At 39.4% G+C, this 23509-nt stretch overlaps 1 protein-coding gene across 4 annotated transcripts; it reads left to right on the top strand.

Moving 5' to 3' along the window:
- The first annotated feature begins 5 nt into the window (after positions 1-5).
- On the top strand, positions 6-22237 carry ZNF146 (zinc finger protein 146). 4 transcript variants are annotated; one of them, XM_045988833.1, is made up of 3 exons: positions 6-253; positions 8790-9019; positions 19169-22237. In XM_045988833.1, exon 3 carries the CDS (start codon positions 19944-19946, stop codon positions 20820-20822), a length of 879 nt encoding a protein of 292 aa, XP_045844789.1. In that variant the 5' UTR covers positions 6-253; positions 8790-9019; positions 19169-19943; the 3' UTR covers positions 20823-22237. The 4 variants fall into 4 exon arrangements, with proteins under 4 accessions (XP_045844789.1, XP_045844788.1, XP_045844791.1 ...); XM_045988832.1 differs by lacking the exon at positions 6-253 and adding an exon at positions 325-428; XM_045988835.1 differs by lacking the exon at positions 6-253 and adding an exon at positions 357-435 and having other exon boundaries at positions 8933-9019.
- The last annotated feature ends 1272 nt before the right edge of the window (positions 22238-23509 follow it).

Below are 23509 nucleotides of genomic sequence, written 5' to 3' on the forward strand. Positions count from 1 at the left end.
GGCGTCCCCATACGGCGGAGCCTGAGTTTGGCCGTTTGACACTGCGCCCGGGGGAGCTTCAAATACGGAGTCCTTGCTCCAGACCTCCCACCAGGCTTCAACTGATTTTCTTCTAAAGCAGGACGACTCACCCTTAGAGCCCCATAATTACTGGAAGAGGCAGCCAAGTTCGTGTGGGACAGAGTGCTGACCAGCAAAGCCTAAAGGGAAATGTAGTTCAAGGCCGGAAAAGCGGCGTTGCTGTAGACAGAAGGTAATCAAATACCAGGCTAGGCCTGGCCACGGTGACCGTGAGGGCCGCGTCGCGGAGACTTCTGGGAGTGTTCGCTCGCCCGCGGAGTGCGCAGGCGCAGCGCGCCGGGTGGACATTTTGGTCTTTGTCCGCGGGTCAGTCCGGCCCCTGGGTCCACGTGGCGCGAAAGTAGGAGGTGGGATGTGGGCGTCTTGGGTCGGTCGGGTCGGGGAGGTTGAAGGGGAGGATTCTGGATCTGTTGGGGCGCGGCGCGGGAATGAGGAGTGGGTTTAAGAGCGTCTGGCCTACATGCGGGGTGGGGGTGGGGGTGTCTGAGGAGGGTTCGAGTGTGTGTGACCCTGAGTTTGCCCGCAAGTTTGGATGTTGGGATTATTGAGTGAGAAACTGTGAGTGCAGGATTGTGTATGGCTGCATCTGAGAGGGAGAAGTAGGAGACTAGTATTGAGGTAATAATATGCGAGCCGCACTTCCCTTGTCGAAACTGCTGATAATAACGGTGCCATCTTCGTGGAGTGTTTTTTATTTGATTATTTGAAGGGGGGGGGAAGCTTAATGATAAATGATTTAAAAGTGAATTTTTATATAAAATGCATTTACTTTTAATTGGAGTAGAATACAGATCACCGTTGTTTCTTCTTTTTTAAGCAAGCAAGACTATTTCGAAGGCACTTTTTGTTGGTGGAAGAGCTTCAGACGATCTCAAATCTTCTGATCTAAAGGGCATTTTAATAGAGCTGCTGTAAAATCTTAGATTAAGTATCGACGTTGCACTTTGAGCAACAATGTCATGTAGCACAGAAAGCCCGGGATTAGAGTCAAGGGTTTGGAGTTCTAGATTAGGCATGGTAATCTTCATTCTTTGAAGAAAATTTAGTTGTTGCAATGTTTATTTACTAATCTGACCTAGATTCTAGGTGTCTGACTCCTAAATGAATCGAGGTGTTCCCAAGTGAATGGATTTTGTGAAGTAACAAAGACCGTTAACTCCTGTCTGCAAAAATGGTTTTTCTAAGGAATCCCTACAGTCATCCCTAACAGAATTTTTAAAAATAAGAGTTAAATTAATTGGGTACCAATTAAATATTTACAAATCAATAGTCTTCAGATAGACAACAGCCAGTTAGAAGACATAGTAGAAAACTATTTACAATAGCAATAAAAATTAGAAATAAGCAGTATGCAAAACTATTAGAAAAGAACTCTAAAAAGTGTTGAGAGGCATAACAGGAGATATTATCAAATAGATACACCATGTTTTTCAATAGGGAGACCTCAAAAAGAAGCGTGTGCAGATTTAAGTAAATTTATTAATTCAATGTGATCCTAATAAAAGCATCGACAGTTTTTGCTGGGGGTGCGAGGATTAGATAAGTTGATTATGGACTTCATATGGAAAAATAAGCTAGAATAGCCCGTAAAACTCTGAAAAAGAAAAGCAGTTGGATGGGGAGAGGTGGGAGCCCGGCGCTAATGTTTTTTTGTATTTCGTTTTTTTTGAATTTCAATTCCAGTATAGTTAACGTACACTGTTATGTGTTTCAAGTATACAGTATAGTGATCTAACAGTTCTATATATTATTCAGTGCTCATCAAGACAAGTGTACTGTTAATCCTTTCAGTTGTTTCACCCTTCCCCCTACCCACCCACTTCCCCTCTGGTAACCATCTGTTTGTTCCCTATAGTTAAGAGTCTGTTTTTTTGGTTTGTCTTTTTTTTTCCTTTGTTCGTTTCTTAGATTCCACCCGAGTGAAATCATATGCTATTTGTCTTTCTCTGACTGACTTATTTCGCTTAGCATTATACTCTCTAGATCAATCCATCTAGTGGTAACATATTTTAAAATATAAATCTTTAAGGAAATTAAAATTGTATTGGTGTTAGCACAAAGCAGGCCAATGAAGGGAAATTTGGCAGCATCTCTAATTAAAATGTATTTTCTTTTTGACATGGCTGTTTCACATCTGGAAATAATCCTACAAATGTACCTGCATATGTATGAAATGATAGAGGTGTGAGGTTGCTCATTGCAGCAATGTTTAGCATAGGTAAAGATTAGCCATCACTAGGAGATTTGTTGGATAAAATTAGGTCCATTTATACAACAGAGTAATATAGAAGTGTACAAAAGAACAAGGAGGACGCTTTCTGTATATTGACACTGAAATAACTCTAAAATGTATTGTTCAGTGAAAAAAACAAGATGCCAAATGTATGGTATGGGTCATTTGAAGTAAGAAGGGGCAGAAATAATAAATGTTTATATTTGTTTCCATTAGAAAACTCAAAAGATAGGCAAGAAACTAATGGAAGTGGCTATCTCTGTTTGGGGTTGTACTGAGATAGGTAGGGCAAAGACAAATAGCTTCCTTTTTTTTCTTAAAGATTATGAGAGAGAGAGAGAGAGAGAGAGCGCGAGTGAGCACAAGTGGGGGTTGGGGGCAGAGAGAGAGGCAGAAGCAACAGGGAGCTTGACCGAGGACCCTGGGATCATGACCTGAGACGCCCAGTGCCTGGCAAATAACTTTACACTGGTTTTCTAAGTATATGAATTTAGTATTTTAAATTAAAGGGTTTTTTCTTTTTTTGTTTTTGTTTTTTTTGAAGATTTTATTTATTTACTTGACAGAAAGAGATCACAAGAGGCAGAGAGGCAGGCAGAGAGAGAGAGAGAGAGAGAGAGGAAAGCAGGCCCCCCCGCTGAGCAGAGAGCCTGATGTGGGACTCGATCCCAAGACCCTGAGATCATGACCTGAGCCGAAGGTAGCGGCTTAACCCACTGAGCCACCTAGGCGCCCCTCTTTTTTTGTTTTTTTTGTGGGGTTTTGTTTTTGTTTTTAAGATTTATTTGTTTGACAGATCACAAGCAGGCAGAGAGAGAAGGCAGAGGCTTTAACCCACTGAGCCACCCAGGCGCCCGTTTGTTTTAGTTTTTTAAGGGGAAATGGGCCATGGAGCCAGACTGCTAGTTAATTCCTTCCTCTGCCACTTTGTACCTTGATGTACTTAAGCCTATGCCTGTTTCTCATTTACTGATACAGAGAAAATAATAGTATCTAATTCACAGGGTGGTTGGTTGTGTACATTAATGATTTTTAAGTTATAAAGAATAGTGCCTGGTATGTAGTAAGTACTCGATAAATAGCAGTATTATTACCTGCAAAATAATAGTTCTTTAAGAAATAATAAATAGTACAGCTATTTGCACTATTTCTGGTAGAAATTTCTGAAAGATTCAGTTATATAGATATAGATGTTCTTTTTTATTTCCATTTTAAACTTTTTTTTGACATTTCCTTTTATAACTGGAATGAGGAAGTTAGATTTCTGTGTTTAAGTTAGATTCATCTTTAGAAACACATCATTATCTTTTTCATGAGAATGTTCTTTGATTTATGTGATGGTTACTTTCTCAGCGTTGTAATTCGGAACCTCTGATGATGTTTTTTAAAAATCCCGGTTATTGGGGCGCCTGGGTGGCTCAGTGGATTAAAGCCTCTGCCTTCAGCTCAGGTCATGATCCCAGGGTCCTGGGATCGAGCCCCACATCGGGCTCTCTGCTCCACAGGGAGCCTGCTTCCTCCTCTCTCTCTGCCTGCCTCTCTGCCTAGTTGTGATTTCTCTCTGTCAAATAAATAAAATTAAAAAAAAAATTAAAAATCCCAGTTATGACTTTTGGCCAGAGTACATCAGAGAAGATCTTCAAATGGCATAACTCAGGAGAAACTTATGATTTGACTGGTCCATCATTAGTGATGATATTTTTCCCTTCTCGACCAGTTGGCTACGCAGTTCTTCCAGTTCCACTTGTTAAATGAAATCTGTGTGATTTACAGATGAATGTTCATTCCCCATTGATTTAATGGATGGTTTCAACACTTATAAATCATCCTTGGCTATATCAGTTTAAGGGTTGGAAAGTAACGATTTCCTAGTTTTTAAAATTCCTCGGCGCCTGGGTGGCTCAGTCTTTAAGCGTCTCCTTTGGCTCAGGTCATCATCCCAGGGTTCTGGGATGGAGTCCTGTGTCAGGCTCCCTGCTTAGCAGAAAGCCTGTTCTCCCTGTTCCACTCCCCTTGCTTGTGTTCCTTCTCAGTGTGTCTCTTTCTCTCAAATAAATATATACAATCTTTAAAAAAATTCCCTTTACATTTATTTGATTGCAAACCTCAAATTTTTTCTGACTTGTAAGCATCATTATTTGTTTTTTAAGTTTACTATTTGAAATTCCATTTTGATCAAATAATAAATTCTCACATGTATTTGGTCTATTTCTGGAGTTTATAGTCTCATCCATCTTGCAGTCTATTCATATACCAATATTTATCTTTTTATTGTTGAAGCTTTACAGTTTTGGTGTTGCTAGTCTGTAATTGGTTGTTCTTTAGAGAGTTTCCTAGCTATTTATTTATTTATTTTTTTTTTTAAGATTTTATTTGTGAGAGAGTGCGTGCACACCTGCGTGCTTGGCGGTGGGGCGGGGTGTGTGGAATCTCAAGCAGACTCCCTGCTGAGTGTGGAGCCCAGTCTTAGGACCCTGAGATCATGACCTGAGCCAAAATCAAGAGTCAGACACACAACTGACTGAGCCACCCACGCGCCCCCTTGCTTATTTATTTTTCTGTGTAAACTTTAGAGTTAACTTCCCTAGTTCTAGGGGGGAAAAAAGCTTATTTTTATTGGTATTGCACTAAATTTATATAATAACTTAGAAAGGGACATTAGATCTTTATGATGTTAAATATTGTCCATGCATGATATATATTTATATGTTCCCATTTCCTTTTGGGTCTTCTGGAGTGTTTAAATTTTTTTTCCATTCAGGTTTTGGACCTTCTTGCTAAATTTCTAGGTACTTTTTCTTTTTTGTTGCTGTTGTAAATGGAGTCATTGTTGTGGTGTATGAGAAAGTCATTGATTTCTATAAATTAGTTTTATTTCCAGCTTAATTTACTGGATTTTTTACATTTTTATAATACTTTAGACAGTGGGCATCCTTATTTTTATTAGAATGTGATAGAAGCTCCTCCAGTGTTTTTGCATTGGATAAGATGTTGGCTTCTGTGGTCAGATATATGATTACCTATATATATGTTACCCATGCTGCCTACAACTCTGGGGATGTGAGTAGAAACAAAAAGTGTAAGGCTGAGGCTACTTCTATGCTTCTGATGAAAAAAACAACCAGGAAAGATCACATTAATTAAGGAAACCAAAAATCCCCCCAAACTCTAATACTGTAGTCTTAAAAAAAAAAAAAAATCAGGCAGAACAAAATAAGATGTTCTAGTAAGATATCCATTCTTTTTTTTTTTTTTAAGATTTTATTTCTAAGTAATCTCTACACCCAGCATGGGGCCTGAACTCACAACCTCGAAATCAAGAGTCACATGCTCTACCGACTGAGCTAGCCAGGCACCCCAAAATGTCCATTCTTACTTTGTTTTCTTTTCATTCCCCTTTTTGAGTGACCTTTACTTCACTCAGTTTATCATTGTATTTTTTTATTAACTTTTTTTGTAATTCCAAGTTTTTGTTTAAATTCCAGTTAGTTAACATAAAATGTAATACTAGTTTCAGAAGTAGAATTTAGTGATTCATCACTTACCTGTAACACCCAGTGCTCATCACAACAAATGACCTCCTTAATACCCATCACCCATTTAACCCATTCCCTCACCCACCTCCCCTCCTGCAACCCTCAGTTTGTTCTCTATAGTAAAGGGTCTGTTTTTAATCATTGTGTTCTTTATATAGCTTGCTTCTTAAAGTTCTAAAAATTTCATTTTGTTTCCATTTTCTTTCTTCCTTTGTGGCAGTACTTTTCATGTGAGTTTACTCAGCTGTTTGAAAATTATGCTGTTTGCTTTCACTGTTTTTCTTGTAATATCTTTTTGTACTGACACAGACAAATTATTTTGTTTATTCATGTTTGTATGAGAGAGTTTTTGAGACCATTATCAGGAAAAAGGAAACAGTAGCATTCTGTGCTTCAGAGCTCCTACACCACTTTTTAGTGTTTAAAGCAAAGGAGTTCTTCACCTCCTTTGGCTCATTGACCCTAACCTGGTTGACTTCTATCTGCATCTCCCTGTTTCCCATAATTCTTCACAGTACTTGCCTTCCAGAATGATACATTCACGTTTAGAAGTTGCTAAATCTGGGGATGTTGCTAAATCTGGGAACACCGTACTCCCAAGTACTTTTTAAGCATACTTCTGGTTTCTCTGCAGTCCTTTTCTGTTTAATCTAGGTCTTGCTTTTATTAGTTCCCTTTAGGGTGAGGCCTACTCATTCAGTAAAGAAATATTAGCTGCAGAAATCTGAGCTTTTTAAGTTCTTGGAATCCCTCAGAGCATTTCCATTTCTTCTAGGCTTCTTTGCAACTTCCTGTTTAGGCCTCTTGTTTGGGTCTTCCTTTGATACACAGAGTTTGAGAGGGCTTTTTTGGTCCCTAGTTTTGTTGTTCATTATTAGACTCAGTTGCAGCAGTTCACACTCAGCTGTGATTCTGAGAATGATATTTGTTAGTTATTTTAAAGACTGCTCACAGTTATGTAATCTTTCTTGCTGTGCATACCGTACTGTTGTGGTTCCTGCACTGGATCTGCTATTTTGGGTGTTTGGGGCTACACTTAATATAATTTAGAGTGAACATATTCTTTCTACTAGTTTTATGAAAAATAATAGTGTGTATTGGCTGCCCACCACCCCCATTATTCTTGATATTTTGTATAGTTTTCAGAAGAAGTACTTGACAGATTCAAAACTAAGCAGCCACCAAGCTCCTTTGAAACCTTTCCTTGCCTCTTTAACTGTTGGGTGTTCCTAGGATTCTGTCCTTGACTATCTTCATATCTCTAAGCAGTCATAGTCACATTCTATCTATGTCTTCAGCACCACTGATATTCTCACAGCTGGTAAATTGCTGTTTCCTTCCTGGACTTTCTAGGCCTGTTCTGAGCACATTATGTCTGTGTGCAGTTGCCTAATGAATATACCTGCCTGCATGTTGCTCAGAAACCTGACACTCTGGGTATCAAACTTGAATAGAATATCAAACTTGATCTCCTTTCCCCTGCAGATTGTCTTCAGGAAAATAACCCTCTCCTATTTCTCTCTAGGTATATTACTGTTTGTTTGTTTATTAAAAGATTTTATTTATTTATTTGATAGAAACACAGTGAGAGAGGGAACAGAAGAAGGGGAAGTGGGCGAGGGAGACGCAGTCTTCCCACCAAGCAGGGAGCCTGATGTGGGGCTCCTGGGATCATGACCTGAGCCGAAGGCAGACACTTAACGACCGAGCCATCCAGGCGCCCCTACATTACTGTTAAAATTATGTTCTAAGCCCTCCATCTCTGCCACACCCCAGCACAAAAATTGGTAACCAAGCTTCTTCAACATACATAGTATGTTAGTATGATAGTGTATGATAATGTGTATATTAGTAACTCAGGTTTTTAGGATTTTGCTTTTTTTAATATGATTTCGACTTTATAGAGAAGTTGGATTAGTTTATAAAGTCCCATATATCCTTTACCCAAATTTACCATTTATGTTGTGTTTTTTTTTTTTTGTTTTTCCTACATTCTTTGTCCAGATATTTTTGTGTATAATTTTTTTTGAGCCAATTGAGACTAAGTTGCATACGTGCTTCCTTTATAAGTACTTGAGCGTGGATTTTCTAAGAACAAGGACTTTGTTTTTCATAACCATGGTATGGTAAACAAAATCAGGGGACCTTTTTAACATCGGGGCGCCTTTGTGGCTTAGTTGGTTAAGCATCTGCCTTTGGCTCAGGTCATGGTCTCAGGGTCCTGGGATCGAGCCGTGTGTTGGGCTCTCTGCTCAGCAAGGAGCCTGCTTCCCCCCTCTTACACTGCCTGCCTCTCTACCTACTTGTGATCTCTCTCTGTCAAATAAATAAATAAAATCTTTAAAAAAAATTAGAGCATCAACACATGGCTATTACTTAACATAAAATCCGTATTCAGATTTTGTCAGTTGTCCCAATAATGTCCTTAAGAATGTTTTTTGAATGAATGAATGAATGTATATTTATAGGACATTTCTGATACGTAGTTTTAACCAGATTATAATACAAAGTAAATGTTAGGACTCTGGGGAAACTTTGCAGCTTTATTCCTGAATACTGTAAGAACAATTTCCTATGCATTGTATTCTGGTGACTTAGTTCTGATAGGCATCTACTGCTGTTGTCATGATGTGAGTATTAAAATCATCCAGGAATAATAGCCATGGTTAAAATCCAGTCAGGAACCTATGTATAAATGTGGTACAGAACAGTAGCAACCAGTTGTAGAAGGTATAAACAGCTTTCCTGTGTAAGTAAAATTCTGAGAAATAATTCTCTCTCTCTCTCTTTTTTTTTAACCCCATTTCTGGAAATGTAAATGGTTTAATGAGTATGGCTTTGAAATTCAAGTTTCAAGTAGTCCTCATTCCTTTGCTTATTATAATTGTGTGTGCATTAATCTCTAAGGCAAAAGGTCATTACTTCCTTCTTTTTCACAGGGCCACTTCCTTGTGCTCCTGGAAGCTGCACCTTCCTCATCATTGAGAAGGCCTGGAGGCCCCTGGGCTCAGTCTTAGTTCTAGGATGGTAATTTGGCCCCCAGCATTAACATTCTAGTGCTGTGTCATTTCCCCAAAAGCAGGTAAACTGACCAAACTGTATGTGATCCTGTGTTGGAATAAGAAGACACTGGATGGTGGAGAACGAAGTGGAAAGGAAACTTGTTCAGGTGAGTGAATGGCAAGGCAGGTCACCGTTGGTCAGGCAGCATTGACACCTTTGAAATACTCAGGGATATTTTCTTACAGGCTCTAGACTTGGGAGTATTTTCTTGTTATGAATTCTTTAGATAGCTGGCTTACATTTATAGTCATCATTTTTGCTGCTTCAGTACTGCATTATTTAATAAGATTTTTTAGATGCCCCTCTTAAACTCCGTTCTGGATGTCAGGACTTCACACTTTATTTGTATTACTGCTGTGTGATTTTTCTCTCATTCATACCTCCCAATTTGTATAGGCTTTTTTTTTTTTTTTTTTAAGATTTTATTTATTCATCTGACAGACAGAGATCACAAGTAGGCAGAGAGAGAGGAGGAAGCAGGCTTCCCGCTGAGCAGAGAGCCTGATGCGGGGCTCGATCCCAGGACCCTGGGATCATGATCTGAGCCGAAGGCAGAGGCTTTAACCCACTGAGCCACCCAGGTGCCCCTGTATAGACTTTTTTCCTCATGTATTGTCTTTTATAAGTCTTAAGTGTTGAGGCGCCTGGGTGGCTCAGTCCTTAGGCGTCTGCCTTCATCTCAGGTCAAGATCCCAGGCTCCTGGGATCAAGCCCAGCATCCAGCTCCTTGCTCTGCGGGAAGCCTGCTTCTCCCTCTCCCCCTGCTTGTGTTCCCTCTCTCGCTGTCTCTCTGTCAAATAAATAAAATCTTTTTTTAAAAAAAAGTCTTTTTTTTTTTTTTTTTTTTTTTTTTAAAGATTTTATTTATTTATTTGACACAGAGAGATCACAAGTAGACAGAGAGGCAGGCAGAGAGAGAGAGAGGGAAGCAGGCTCACTGCTGAGCAGAGAGCCCGATGCGGGACTCGATCCCAGGACCCTGAGATCATGACCTGAGCCGAAGGCAGCGGCTTAACCCACTGAGCCTGGCTCAGTGGATTAAGCCTCTGCCTTCGGCTCAGGTTATGATCTCGGGGTCTTGGGATAGAGCCCCTCATCAGGCTCTCTGCTCAGTAGGAAGCCTGCTTCCCCCTCTCTCTGCCTGCCTTTCTGCCTACTTGTGATCTCTCTCTGTCAAATAAATAAAATCTTTATGAATAAATAAATTTTTAAAAATTTAAAAAATGTCTTTTTTGGGGTGCCTGGGTGACTCAGTGGGTTAAAGCCTCTGCCTTCGGCTCAGGTCATGATCCCAAGGTGCTGGATCAAGCCCCACAGCAGGCTCTCTGCTCGGTGGGAAGCCTGCTTCCCCACCTTTCTCTGCCTGCCTCTCTGCCTACTTGTGATCTCTCTGTCAAATAAATAAACAAAATCTTTTAAAAAAGAAGTTTTTATATATAGTCTGACATTTAGGTTCCTTTTTATTACTTGCCACCTTCTTTCATTCTTTCAGTGGTTAAATGCCTCTGAATTATGTTTTACATCTGTAATCATGCTTCCTGTTGTCTGCTTATCCCACCTTCTCCCCCATTACACATCAGCAAACTCCTGCCTTCCTTTCTTTTCCACCCACGTATATATCTCTTTCAGAAGTTGTTGCCTTAGAAATCAGTTCTGCTTTATGTGCATATAAATGTTCAGAGTCTGGTTTTGGTTGTTATTTTTTACTTTTTTATTTTCTTAAAAGCTTTTGTATTTGCCAGAGACAGAGAGAGCACAGGCAGGTAGAGTGGCAGGCAGAGGCAGAGGGAGAAGCAGGCTCCCCGCCGAGCAAGGAGCTGGATACGGGACTCCATCCCAGGACCCTGAGACCATGATCTGAGCTGAAGGCGGCGCTTAACCGACTGAGCCACCCAGGCGTCCCTGTATTTGTTTTTTAGTATACTAACATGAGCTTGTAACTTTTTTTTTTTTTTAAGATTTTATTTATTTATTTGACAGAGAGAGATCACAAGCAGGCAGAGAGGCAGGCAGAGAGAGGGGGGGAAGCAGGCTCCCCGCGGAGCAGAGAGCCCGATGTGGGGCTCGATCCCAGGACCCTGAGATCATGACCTGAGCCGAAGGCAGCGACTTAACCCACTGAGCCACCCAGGTGCCCGAGCTTGTAACATTTTTGAACATCAAGGTGTACACTGAGAAAGTCTCTTACCGCTTACCTTCAGTCCTATAGATTTTTTTCAAAGATGCAGTCATTTTTAAGAGTTTCACATGTAGCCTTCTTAAGGTAGCCTATAAATAAAGCAGCATATCTGTGCTGTAAATATGACTATATATGTATGTAAGCCCTCACTTTTCCTTTTCATACAAATGATAGTATGTATTCTGTTGTGTCTGTAGTTGTTTTTGTTTGTTTTTTGGAAAAGACTTTTTTTTTAAAGATTTTATTTATTTATTTGACAGAGATCACAAGTAGTCAAAGATGCAGGCAGGGGTGGGGGGAAAGCAGACTCCCTACTGAGCAGAGAGCCCAATGCGGGGCTCGATCCCAGGACCCTGAGACCATGACCTGAGCTGAAGGCAGAGGCTTAACCCACTGAGCCACCTAGGTGCCCCTGGAAGAGACTCTTAACCTGTCTCCTATTTATGGACATTTAGGTTGTTTGCAGATGTATGCTCTTGAATACACAAGTGCATGTATACTTGTTTATATTGCTTTATAGAGATAAAATAGGTAACAGCTATATAGTAATTCATATTAAGTGGAAATGCTGAGTCAAAGTTACATTTATTTATAGATTTGACAGAAATAAGCATAAGTAAAACAACTTTGATTTCTATCAATGTAGTATATTCATATAGTTGATAAGTATTTTTTGAATGATATTAGGTACCATTTCAGTTACTAAGGAAATGTCATTGATCAAAATTTTCAAAAATTCCTCCCTCCTGAGGAAGACACGTTGTGAGTAAATAAGTAAAAATATATATTCTATCAGATGGTGGTAGTGCTCTGGAGAAAAAGCAAGGAAAAGCAACATAGAGAAGGCCAGTTGGCGGTTATAATCTTAAATCAGTTGATCAGGGAAAGGTTTCACTAAAAGGATGACTTTTTTAAAAAAAGAGCTTTAGGGGCGCCTGGGTGGCTCAGTGGGTTAAGCCTCTGCCTTCAGCTCAGGTCATGATCTCGGGGTCCTGGCATGGAGCGCTGCATCGGGCTCTCTGCTCAGCGGGGAGCCTGCTTCCTCCTCTTTCTCTGCCTGCCTCTCTGCCTACTTTTGATCTCTGTCAAATAAATAAATAAAATCTTTTAAATAAAAAAATAAAGAATAAAATTTTAAAAAAAGCTTTAGCATGTGCAAGTGAGGCACGTTATTTTTTTTTTTAAGATTTTATTTATTTACCTCTGCCTTAGGCTCAGGTCATGATCCAGGATGCTGGGATCATGACCTGAGCCGAAGGCAGAGGCTTTAACCCACTGAGCCACCCAGGCTCCCCAAGGCACGTTAAATTTGATGGAAGAACATTCAGCCAGAAGGAACAAAAAGTGTTGAAAGCCCTGATGCTGGAACAAGCTGTTCTAGAAATATTGACCAGGGCAGAGTAAGCTCATGCACAATGAACAGAAAGGAAAAAGAATAGGTTTGGTTAGGTAACAGGCCAGGTCTTTATTCTTAGTGATTTGGGAGACCATCGAAGGGTTTGGCGTTAGAGGAGTGATAAGGTTAGAATTATATTTTGGCTGGAGTATAGAATATAAGGTATATGGGGACAAGGCTAGGAGATTAATCAGCCTATTGCAGTAATCTATGTAAGAAAATGATAGTATTGTAGTGGTGAGTCAGATTCTTAAGATACATATATATATTTTTTAAAGATTTTATTTATTTGAGAGAGAAACCGAGAGAGAGAGAGATCACGAAACGGGGAGAAGCAGGGAGCCTGATGCAGGGCTCCATCTCAGGACCCTGGGATCATGACCTGAGTTGGAGGCAGACCCTGAGTCACCCAGGTGCCCCAGATTCTTCAGATATTTTCAGGAAACAGCTGGCAGGATTGGCCGATACATGATTATTTTTATTTATGTATTTTTTTAGGTTGTATTTTTTTATAAGAGGAAGAGGAATCACACTCAGTTCCAGGGTTTTAACCAGAAGAGAATGAGTTTAACATTTTCTGAGATAGGAAGACTTCAGGAAATTTGAGAGATAGATCAAGAGGTATATTTTGGAGTTACTGTGACGTTTGCTGATCATTTTAGTGCATATTCATGTAGGTAGTTAGATACACAAGTCAGGAATTTAGGGAGAAGGTTGTGATCTTCTTCTGTACTTACAAGCAGCTTTATTCACTGATGGTGTCTCTATTTCCTTGCTCAGTCGTACTTTTCCTACCATTTAGGGATGCTGGTGGTTCCACCAAGTCTTCTGTATCCAACTTACATTCCAGTGATTCTGTTGTTAAAAACCAGGAGGTGGGGTGCCTGGGTGGCTCAATGGGTTAAGCCTCTGCCTTGGGCTCGGGTCATGGTCCCAGGGTCCTGGGATCGAGCCCCGCATCAGCTCTCTGCTTAGCGGGTAGCCTGCTTTCCCTTCTCTGTCTGCCTCTCTGCCTACTTGTGATCTCTGTCTGTCAAATAAGTAATTTAAAAAGAAAAGCCAGGAGGTGATGATTTGTCCCTTGAGGCTATGCCTTATATTTTTGGAGAGCATTGTGCCTCAGAACCCTTCCTAAAAACAGCAACAATGGCTGATGCCTGCTAACAATACTCATAAGACATAAGAATTACAGCTACTTCCTACTCTTCTCAACAATGCAGTCCCCCCCCTTTCCCTGTTTTTCTTTATCCTTCACTGAAGTGAAAAGTGGGCAGAGATGTTCTTACTTTAACTTTTTAGAAGAAAGGATCTATTTATGTCTTGTGAGTCACCCCTGTAGGAATTCTCTCCTCTGCTTGATTGGTGCTTTGATGACCTGAGATGCTGCTTTATCTTGCTACTTGTTTTCTTATCTTTTGCTTTTATTTTTTCCCCCTTTTTCCTCTTACTGGAGGTGGCTTCTAGAACACTGCATTGTGCCTTTTCTCCTTTTCTTTAGAAATTAAATCCCAGAGAGGACTCATTTTTTAAAAAGATTTTATTTATTTGAGAGAGTATGCCTGTGCCCAGGTGTGCAAGTGGAGAGGAGCAGAGGGAGTGAAAGAAAGAATCTGAAGCAGACTCCATGCTCAGTGTGGAGTCCGTTGTGGGGCTGGATCTTATAACCGGTGAGATCATGACCAGAGCCGAAAGAAACCAAGAGCTGGATACTTAACTGACTGAGTCACCCAGGCGCCCTGACGCTCATTTATTCTGAAGTTAGAAGTAACTCTTTAGTATCAGTTTTTATTTTCCCAGTCTGTCTTGCCCACCTTAATTGTACCTATTTATAGGATAAACAGCTGTCTGACTTGTTTCTTCTATTTTCTTTTTTATCACTGAAGTCATTAATATAATAGCTCAAATTGAAGGGATGCCTGTGGCTCAGTTGGTTGGGGTCTGCCTTCAGCTCAGGTCATGATCGTACTGCATCGGGCTCCCTGCTCATTGGGGAGTCTGCTTCTACCTCTCCCTCTGCCCAATGCTTTCCCCTGCTTTTGCTCTTGGTCTTTCTCTTTCTTTCTGGCAAATAAATCTTTTTTAAAAAATAAAAAAACTTAACTTTAAGATATCTTTTGAGATAACTATTACCCTTTTTTTTTTTTTTAAAGATTTTATTTATTTATTAGGCAGGCAGAGAGAGAGGAGGAGGAGGAGGAAGTAGGCTCCCTGCTGAGCAGAGAGCTCAATTCCTAATACTCAATTCCAGGACCCTGGGATCATGACCTGAGCCGAAGGCAGAGACTTTTAACCCACTGACCCACCCAGGCACCCCAACTATTACCCTTTGATTTACAATAGACGTATATGTGTCGATGTACAGAATTTTATTTATTACTATGCTTTTTTTTCTTAAATGGAATTTATATTTGTCATACTTTCGGTTTTCTGTATTTAGCATAAACTCCCTTGGATACCTTAGAATAGTTAAAAGCCCTCTAAATACTAGTTTCCACATGGTCAAATGCATTGGGAAATTTTTTCCATTTTTTTCCCATGAAGATTTACCTGCAGAATTTTAGTTCTTCTGTTCCAGTCAGAACTGGCTGTACTCTGACCTGATAGTTAGCTCTGGTCTTGTAGTTTTTCATCAACATTATGAAAGACTTTTTTCCATTTGTTTTCCCTATGTTATATTCCATCTTTCTTGCATTCTTTGTCACCTTCTCTGTCTACTAATTTGGTGGAGCTCATGTAGTAGCACCCTGAGAGGAAAAGTGCATTGAGAAAAAATTTTTTTAACGTTTACATATCTGAAGAATGCCTTTGTCTCATTAAATTGGTAGGCTAAGCTTAGAATTTTCCCTCAGAATTTTGTCTTTTAGCTTCCTGTGTTTCTGTTGAGAAATTTGGTGCCATTCTGATTCCTGTTCCTTTGGGTAATACATACCTGTGTGTAGTTGGGTGATGTATATAGGTGTGTATATACATACATAGTAGGGTTTTTTTTTTTAATGGCCTCTTCATTTTTTTCTTTTGAAATGTCATGGTGACACATGTAGGTATGCATCTTTTATTCATCGTGCAAGATACTACGTGTGCCCTTTAAGTCTAGAGAGTCATGACTTATAGGAGAGCAAGCTTTTTTTTGTTTGTTTTTCTTTGAATATTTCCTCTAATCAGTGTTTTTCCTTTTGTTTTCTGGAACTTACTTCACTCAGCTAATATGTTACCTTGCTTTATGCTCTGAATTTGCCTTTTAAAAAAATTGAGGTCTAATTCACCTACAACATTATATAAGTTTCAGATGTACAATATTATAATTTTTTCCTAAGATTTTATTTAAAAAGATTTTATTTAAAGTCAAGGTGGTTAACATATGGTATATTATTAGTTTCAGGGGTAGAATTTAATGATTGATCAGTTGCAAATATCACCCAATGCTGATTACATCAGGTGCCCTCCTTAATGCCCATTGCCCAGTTACCCCATCCCCCCTCACACACTGCAACATATAATTCATATTTGTGTATATTATGAAATGATCACAGTAACTCTGGTTAGCATCTGTCAACACACATGGTTAAAGAACTTTTTTTTCTTCCAGTGAGAACATTTAAGGAACTACTTTCTCAGCAACTTCCAAGTATGCAATACAGTATTACTAACTGTAGTTCCCAGGCTGTACATTACATCTCCATGACTTATTTTAAACCTGGAAGTTGTACCTTTGACCCCTTGCACCCATTTTGCCCACACCCCAAACCCACCTCTCTCAACCATCAGTGTGTTCTCTATGAGCTTGGTTTGTTGTTTAAGATTCCACATATAAGTGAGATCATACATTATTTGTCTTTCTCTGACTTCTTTCACTTTCTGTATACCCTCAAGTTCCATCCATGTTGTTGCAAATGGTAGAATTTCGTTCTTTTTTTATGGCTGAGTGATATTCTGTTGTGTGTATGCACCATATTTTCTCTGTTCATCTGTTGGTGGACATTTAGATTGTTTCCATATCTCAGCTGTTGTAGATAGTGCCGCATTGAACATGGGGGCACATATATCTCCCTGCCGAGCAGGGAGCTTGATGTGGGGGCTCCATCCCAGGACCCTGGGATCATGACCTGAGCCAAAGGCAGACACTTAACTGACTGAGCCACGTAGGTGCCCCTTTAAGTAATCTCTACACCCAACATAGGGCTCAAAATCGCAACCCCGAGATCAGGAGTCTCATGCTTCACCAGCTGTACCAGCTAGGTGCCCCTGAATTTGGCTTCTTAAAGCTCCTTCTGGGGAGTAACTTGTCACTTGCACTTATATTTCATTGGCCAGACAGTGGCTGGCCATGCCTGAGTTTGCTAGGGTGAAGTACTATAATCCTTCTACAGTAAGATGACCCTGTTATTAGTGAATGATAATACAGTCTAACTTTCTACTCCCCATCTTAAATTAATTTCAAAGGAGCTTTTTGTTTCTTCCTTACAGAACCATATTTTTTTTTTTTTTTTTTTACAGAACCATATTTTTGTTTCACTCATAAAATATCATCTGTCTGGTTTTAGGTTTTGTTGCTGTTTACTGTTCCTTACCTATATTCTAAAGAGTTTCTTATTTTTTTTCCTTGATTTTTTTTTTAAAGATTTTATTTATTTGACAGAGATCATAAGTAGGCAGAGAGGCAGGCGGTGGGGGGGGGGGGGAGGCAGGCTCCCTGCTGAGCAGAGAGCCCTATGTTGGGCTCGATCCCAGGACCCTAAGATCATGACCTGAGCCGAAGGCAGAGGCTTTAACCCACTGAGCCACCCAGGTGCCCCTTATTTTTTCTTTTGATGTTGATCTGTCTTTCTAATTAGTAGGGTTTCCTCACGTGTGTGAAATATTGGCTGCAATCATGTTTAAAACTGATTCACTGAAAGGTGATCATAAGCTCTTTCATGCCTGGTTGCTTCTAGTCATCTGGTAGGTTTCTGTGAATCAGAAGTAAAATGCCATGGGCTAGGGTGCCTGGGTGGCACAGTTGATTATGTGTTTGATTCTTGGTTTTGGCTCAGGTCATAATCTCAGAGTTGTGACGTTGAGCCCCCTGTCAGACTCTGTGCTCAGCAGGGTGTCTGCTTGAGATTCTCCCTCTCTCTGGGCCCCTCCTACTCATTCTCTCTCTTTCTCTCTCTCTCTCAAATAAATCTTTAAAAAAAAAAATGCTATAGGGTGCCTGACTATCTCAGTTGGTGGGCGTGTGACTTTTGATCTTGGGATTGTGAGTTCAAGCCCCACATTGGGTATAGAAATTACTTAAAAATAAAATCTTTAAAAAAAAAAAAAAGCACAAATGCCCTATGGTCCACGGTCTCCACAGAAGGATTATGCCACTTAACTCACACAAACCCTAGTTTGTCCAGGTCCTTTGTTTTGGCCGAAAAAAATGAGTACAGGTGACAGATTCCATCTTGGAGGGGTATCCTACTGAGGTTTTTCATGGGCTTTTCCTGTTCTTCAGAGAAGGAGCCTTTTTTTTTTTTTTTTTTTTAAAGATTTTATTTATTTGGCAGAGAGGCAGGCAGAGAGAGAGAGGAAGAAACAGGCTTCTTGCCAAGCAGAGAGCCCGATGCGGGGCTCGATCCCAGGACCCTGGGATCATGACCTGAGCGAAAGGCAGAGGCTTTAACCCACTGAGCCACCCAGGCGCCCCCAGAGAAGGAGCCTTTTATACCCTGCTCACAGGTATATATACCTGATGGCCAGCCCTTTTTTGACATGAGCTACAGACTGTCCAGGAGGTCTCACCATATTATGTACAGATTTAATCCCATTGATTTCAGTGTAGCACTCTCCCTTGTCATCTCTTACTGGATATCCCTGAGCCTGGAGATTCTCTGATTCAATTTCTGCCAAGAATGATTGCCATTTCATCAAAGGAGTGATCCTCCTACTGGGAGGGTAGTGCTCCAGCCGCACCTATAATCTTTTTTTCAGCTACCATCCTTTATTTCTTCTTTTGAGGTACTTGATTTCCTCTGTTTCCTTAGTCTTTGTGATATTTTGTGGCATAAATTGGTTTGACATTGGCATCTTCTTCTGCAGGATCTTTATATACTTAAACTTCCTCAGCTGTGCTGTGTTGAAAATCTTTTGTGTGCTCTTATGTTATCAGGAAATTTGTTAATGTCTGTGTGTATTGATATCTCCAGTCATATCCATTTTTTCTTGTGAGCTTGTGACTTGTACCATCTTCCCTTTTCTTGTCTTTTTAATTGGGGTTTTGGAAGGAAGCAGTTTTGGTTAATTCCTTTCCTTTTCTAGACATCCTTTTCTTAGACATTCTCAATTCTGTGTCATCTTTTTATCCTACTTGTCAATTCCTCATTGTCTGTTACATTCAATTTACCGAACTAAGAAATGGGAATCCTTAAGTTCTGTGTGCCTATGAATGTTAATTATCTGTGCAGATACCCTCCACAAAAGTTTCCTTCTCAAAAGTTATTTGTTGACATTGGTCATGAGGATTTTTTCATACTGTGAGGTGGGCTTTCATAGTTCATCCCAATAGCACAATCCAAAATTTTATGACCAGTAATGGGAAAATTCATAAATAATGATAACATAAAGCTAACATTATCAAGGCTTATCCTTTGTCAGCCACAGTACTAAGCACTTTTATACATTACCTCCTTTAAATGATAATTCTTTGTACTCCATTTTAGAAGAAGCCTGAGAAGATGATGAGCAGATAGAGGGGCAACAAGACTTGGGAAGCAAGTTGCGTCCATCTCCAGGAAAGACTGAGGAAAAAAAAGCAGTGAATATAAGAAAATTGGAAAAATACTTCCCCTGATCTCAGACTTTATATTTTTTAACGGCAACATCTATTACAATTTAACTAGAAAGAGTTTGAAATACTGTTTAGCTTACAATCACGAGGGGAGTTGTGTAGGAATCATCAGTCTAATTTAGTTCGGAAATCCTGCCACAACTTATTCTTTAGGTAATAAGCCCCTTTAAGTGTAAATCAGTGTGGAAATGCCTTTGGTTAAAACAGTTTGAACCCCATCTGAAAACAGCATTTATACTGGAGAGAAACCCTATGAATTTACTGAATGCGGGAAAACTTTCACTCACATGTCACACCTCATTAAATGCAGAAGTCAGGCTGGAGAGAAACCCTGTTTCTGAGGAGCCTTTAGCTAGATGACAGATTCATTGAGCAGAAGAAAATTTTTACTGAAGAAAAACCAGTGAATATAACAAAACCTCATTGAGCATTAGAAAATTTATACTTGGAGAGAAAGCTTGTAATATACTGTGTATGATAGAGATTTCTCTTGAATTTTATTCCTTACTTTACATTTGAAAGGTCATATACACAGGCCCTTCAGATGTAAGAAATGTGGAAATACCTTCAACCAAAAGTAAATCCTCATTCATCAAAAAATTCATACTGGAGAGAAACCTTGTGAATGTGGGAAAGCTTCCATTCAGATGTCACACCTCAGTCAGCAGAGAATTTGTAGTGGGGGAAACCCCTTTGCCTGTAAAGTATGTGGGAAAGTCTTCAGCCACAAATCAAATCTCACCGAACATGAACATTTTCATAATAGAGAGAAACCTTTTGAATGTAATGAATGTGGAAAAGCCTTTAGCCAAAAGCAGTATGTCATTAAACATCAGAATACCCATACTGGAGAAAAGCTTTTTGAATGTAATGAATGTGGAAAATCCTTCAGCCAGAAGGAAAACCTTCTTACCCATCAGAAAATTCACACTGGAGAGAAACCTTTTGAGTGTAAGGATTGTGGGAAAGCTTTCATTCAGAAGTCAAACCTCATCAGACACCAGAGAACTCACACAGGAGAGAAGCCTTTTGTATGTAAGGAGTGTGGAAAAACCTTCAGTGGGAAGTCTAACCTTACTGAGCATGAAAAAATTCATATTGGCGAGAAACCCTTTAAATGTAGTGAATGTGGAACAGCTTTTGGCCAGAAGAAGTACCTCATAAAACATCAAAACATTCACACTGGAGAGAAACCCTATGAATGTAACGAATGTGGAAAAGCCTTCTCTCAACGAACGTCGCTTATTGTACATGTGAGGATTCATTCAGGTGATAAACCTTACGAATGCAATGTATGTGGAAAAGCCTTCTCTCAAAGTTCATCTCTTACTGTGCATGTGAGAAGCCATACAGGTGAGAAGCCCTATGGTTGTAATGAATGTGGGAAAGCTTTCTCTCAGTTCTCAACCCTTGCTCTGCATTTGAGAATACACACAGGTAAGAAGCCTTATCAATGTAGTGAATGTGGGAAAGCTTTTAGTCAGAAGTCACACCACATTAGACATCAGAAAATTCATACTCATTAAAAACCCTGTAAATACCTTAAAAATTGGAAAACGTTCATCAGGAATTTAAGCCTCTATAGCACATCAGAAGTAATCATGCTGAAGGAAAGCATCACCAAGGAGGAAAACAAAAGTGAAAAACTTACTGGACACCAGGGAATTTATACTGAAGAGAAAGACATTTGTATGATAAAAATCCTGCACCCACCAAAAAGCTGATGGTGCGGGTAATGCTGAAACTTTAGATGCATTTCCACTAAAATTGGGAATGGTAAACATGCTTCTTATTGCTGTCTGCATAGATCTGGAGATTTTCACCAATGTAATAAAATAAGTTGTAAGTATTGGAAAGGAAGAGACTTCTGTGTTGATTTAGCAGAATGGAAGAGATTCTGAAAACACCTATGCATTTATTAGAATTTTAGAATATGATAGAAATGGCAGTAGGAGGTGAGAAGATACTGAGACTGTATAAACAATGATTTGGAGGTCATCTGTTCTTCAAGGAAAAAACAAACCATGAACTATACACGGAGGTAAGATCCACGAGGTTAAAAACAGGAATATGAAAAAGCTATATACTGAAATGGTCATGACCTTGGGAGTAGGGAAACATTCCTTATAACAAGTTCAAGAACACCTAGCAATTCTGAGTTTGTATGCTTCAAAATATATACCAGTCTATTTACTGTGGCATGATTTATAGTAGCCATAAGTTGGAAACAACTTAAATACCCATCGGGAACAAAATGGGAAATGCTTATGATGAAATATTGTATATCTGTAAAATTTAACAAGTGAGATCTACATGTATTACAGAGATCTCAAAAGTTATGTTGAAGGGGAAAATGAAGTTGCAGAATAACACATATATTACAATGACATTTTTTGTAAATTTTAATTAAAACTTTTCTCACAAAATTCAGTACTATGTATTGGTAATGGATACATATATGTATGTATGTTTTTAAAATGTTTTTGAAATGGATTGGAAGATACAGACCAAACTCTTGATAGTGGTTGCTTGTGAAGAGTGGAGAAGGAAAAGGGGATGAGTGTGGGAGGGATGGGATGGGGACTGTTTAAAGGGGACTTCAATTTTATATATAAACATCCATTTCTCTTTAAAACTAAACAGACTGCAAGTAAATATATCAAAATACTGGATAACTCTGGGTTGTGGTATATGGATATCTTGTCTTATTTTTTGTACTTTTCTGTATTTTTAAATTTTCTCAAAATTAATAAGAATGGGGGTGAGGATGGGAACACTGTACCTATAGAAATCATGTTCTAATGGATTCATTCCCAATCAAGTACTAAACTTTTTATAGAAAATATTTCTAAAATTTTATCAATGATGAGTGGATGGACTTGCTCTCTATGTAATATGAAATTATCTATTTTATTAAAATTAAAAATGACAGCATAATCCACATTTGTTGTATTTTTACATGTTATGGTGTCCACTATATGGTCTGTCTTGATACTTTTTTTTTTTTAAGATTTTATTTATTTATTTGACAGGGAGAACAGGAACACAAGCAAGTGGAGTGGGAGAGGGAAAGCAGACTCCTCCCTACCCACTGCCAGGGCAGGGAGCCCAATGTGGGGCTCAATCCCAAGACCCTGGGATCATGACCTGGGCTGAAGGCAGATGCTTAACCATCTGAGCCACCCAGGTGCCCCTTTCTTTACACTTTTAATATCACTTTGCAACACACCATCTGAGCTTAGAAATTTTTAAGAATTTTTAGTTAAATAGGAGTGCATGCACATACTTCATATAATTTGTCTTTTTTAGATAGACTTACTTTGGTTTATCAGGCTTCCTGTCCTATACATTTTCATGACAACAGCTTAAGTTTTGGAGGCACCTGGGTAGTTCAGTTGGTTAAGCTTCCAACAGTGATCTCAGCTCAGGTCTCCCCTGCCTTAAAATTTATTTTAAGGAGAGTGGGGGAGGGGCAAAGAGAAAGACTCTTCAAGCAGACTCTGCTGAATGTAGAGCCCATTCAGGGCTTGATCCCAGAACTCTGAGATGACCTGAGCTGAAATGATCCAGATGCTTAACTGACTGAGCCACCCAGTTAACCCAAATCTCAGTCCTTTCTAATATGAAGTCCCCCATCCCCTTTTTTAAAAAGGATGTTATATATTAGAATTGTATCACATATTTGTACACCATTTTAAAATTGCCTCCATTTTATCACCTGCAATTAAAATTATATAAAGATTTTAGTCATAGAACATTTTCCTAAAGTATTTTTTCCACCTTGATCTATCTTGCTTCACTTAGCTCTCTTCTCTTGGCTCTACTCCTACGTTTGTGCAGCTTTGGAGTCAACAGAGTAATTCAAGCCTGACCCTAAGACAAAACAGGGGAATGCCTTATGTGTTCACTGGCCATGGCATAGCACTCCTCCCCCACAATAAGACCGGTTGAATTAACCCACATAGGAAAATTGAATCTGAAGTTCAGAATTATATTACTCAGCATGTCAGGAGGCGGGTGATCTGAAACCCCTAAATGCTTCTATCTTACTTCATTCTAGTTGATAAGTGACTTGACTGTTGGATACCTGAATCAGTCAAAATTTGTAAGATAAATCTTGGTTAATCCCAGATTGCCTGGATACATAGTGCTACCTTCTATAATACCCAGACCATGTAAGAGCTACAAAACCTCCTTTATTTACCTTAAGCAC

Source organism: Meles meles, chromosome 19 (assembly GCF_922984935.1).
Source record: "Meles meles chromosome 19, mMelMel3.1 paternal haplotype, whole genome shotgun sequence".
Lineage (NCBI taxonomy): Eukaryota > Metazoa > Chordata > Mammalia > Carnivora > Mustelidae > Meles > Meles meles.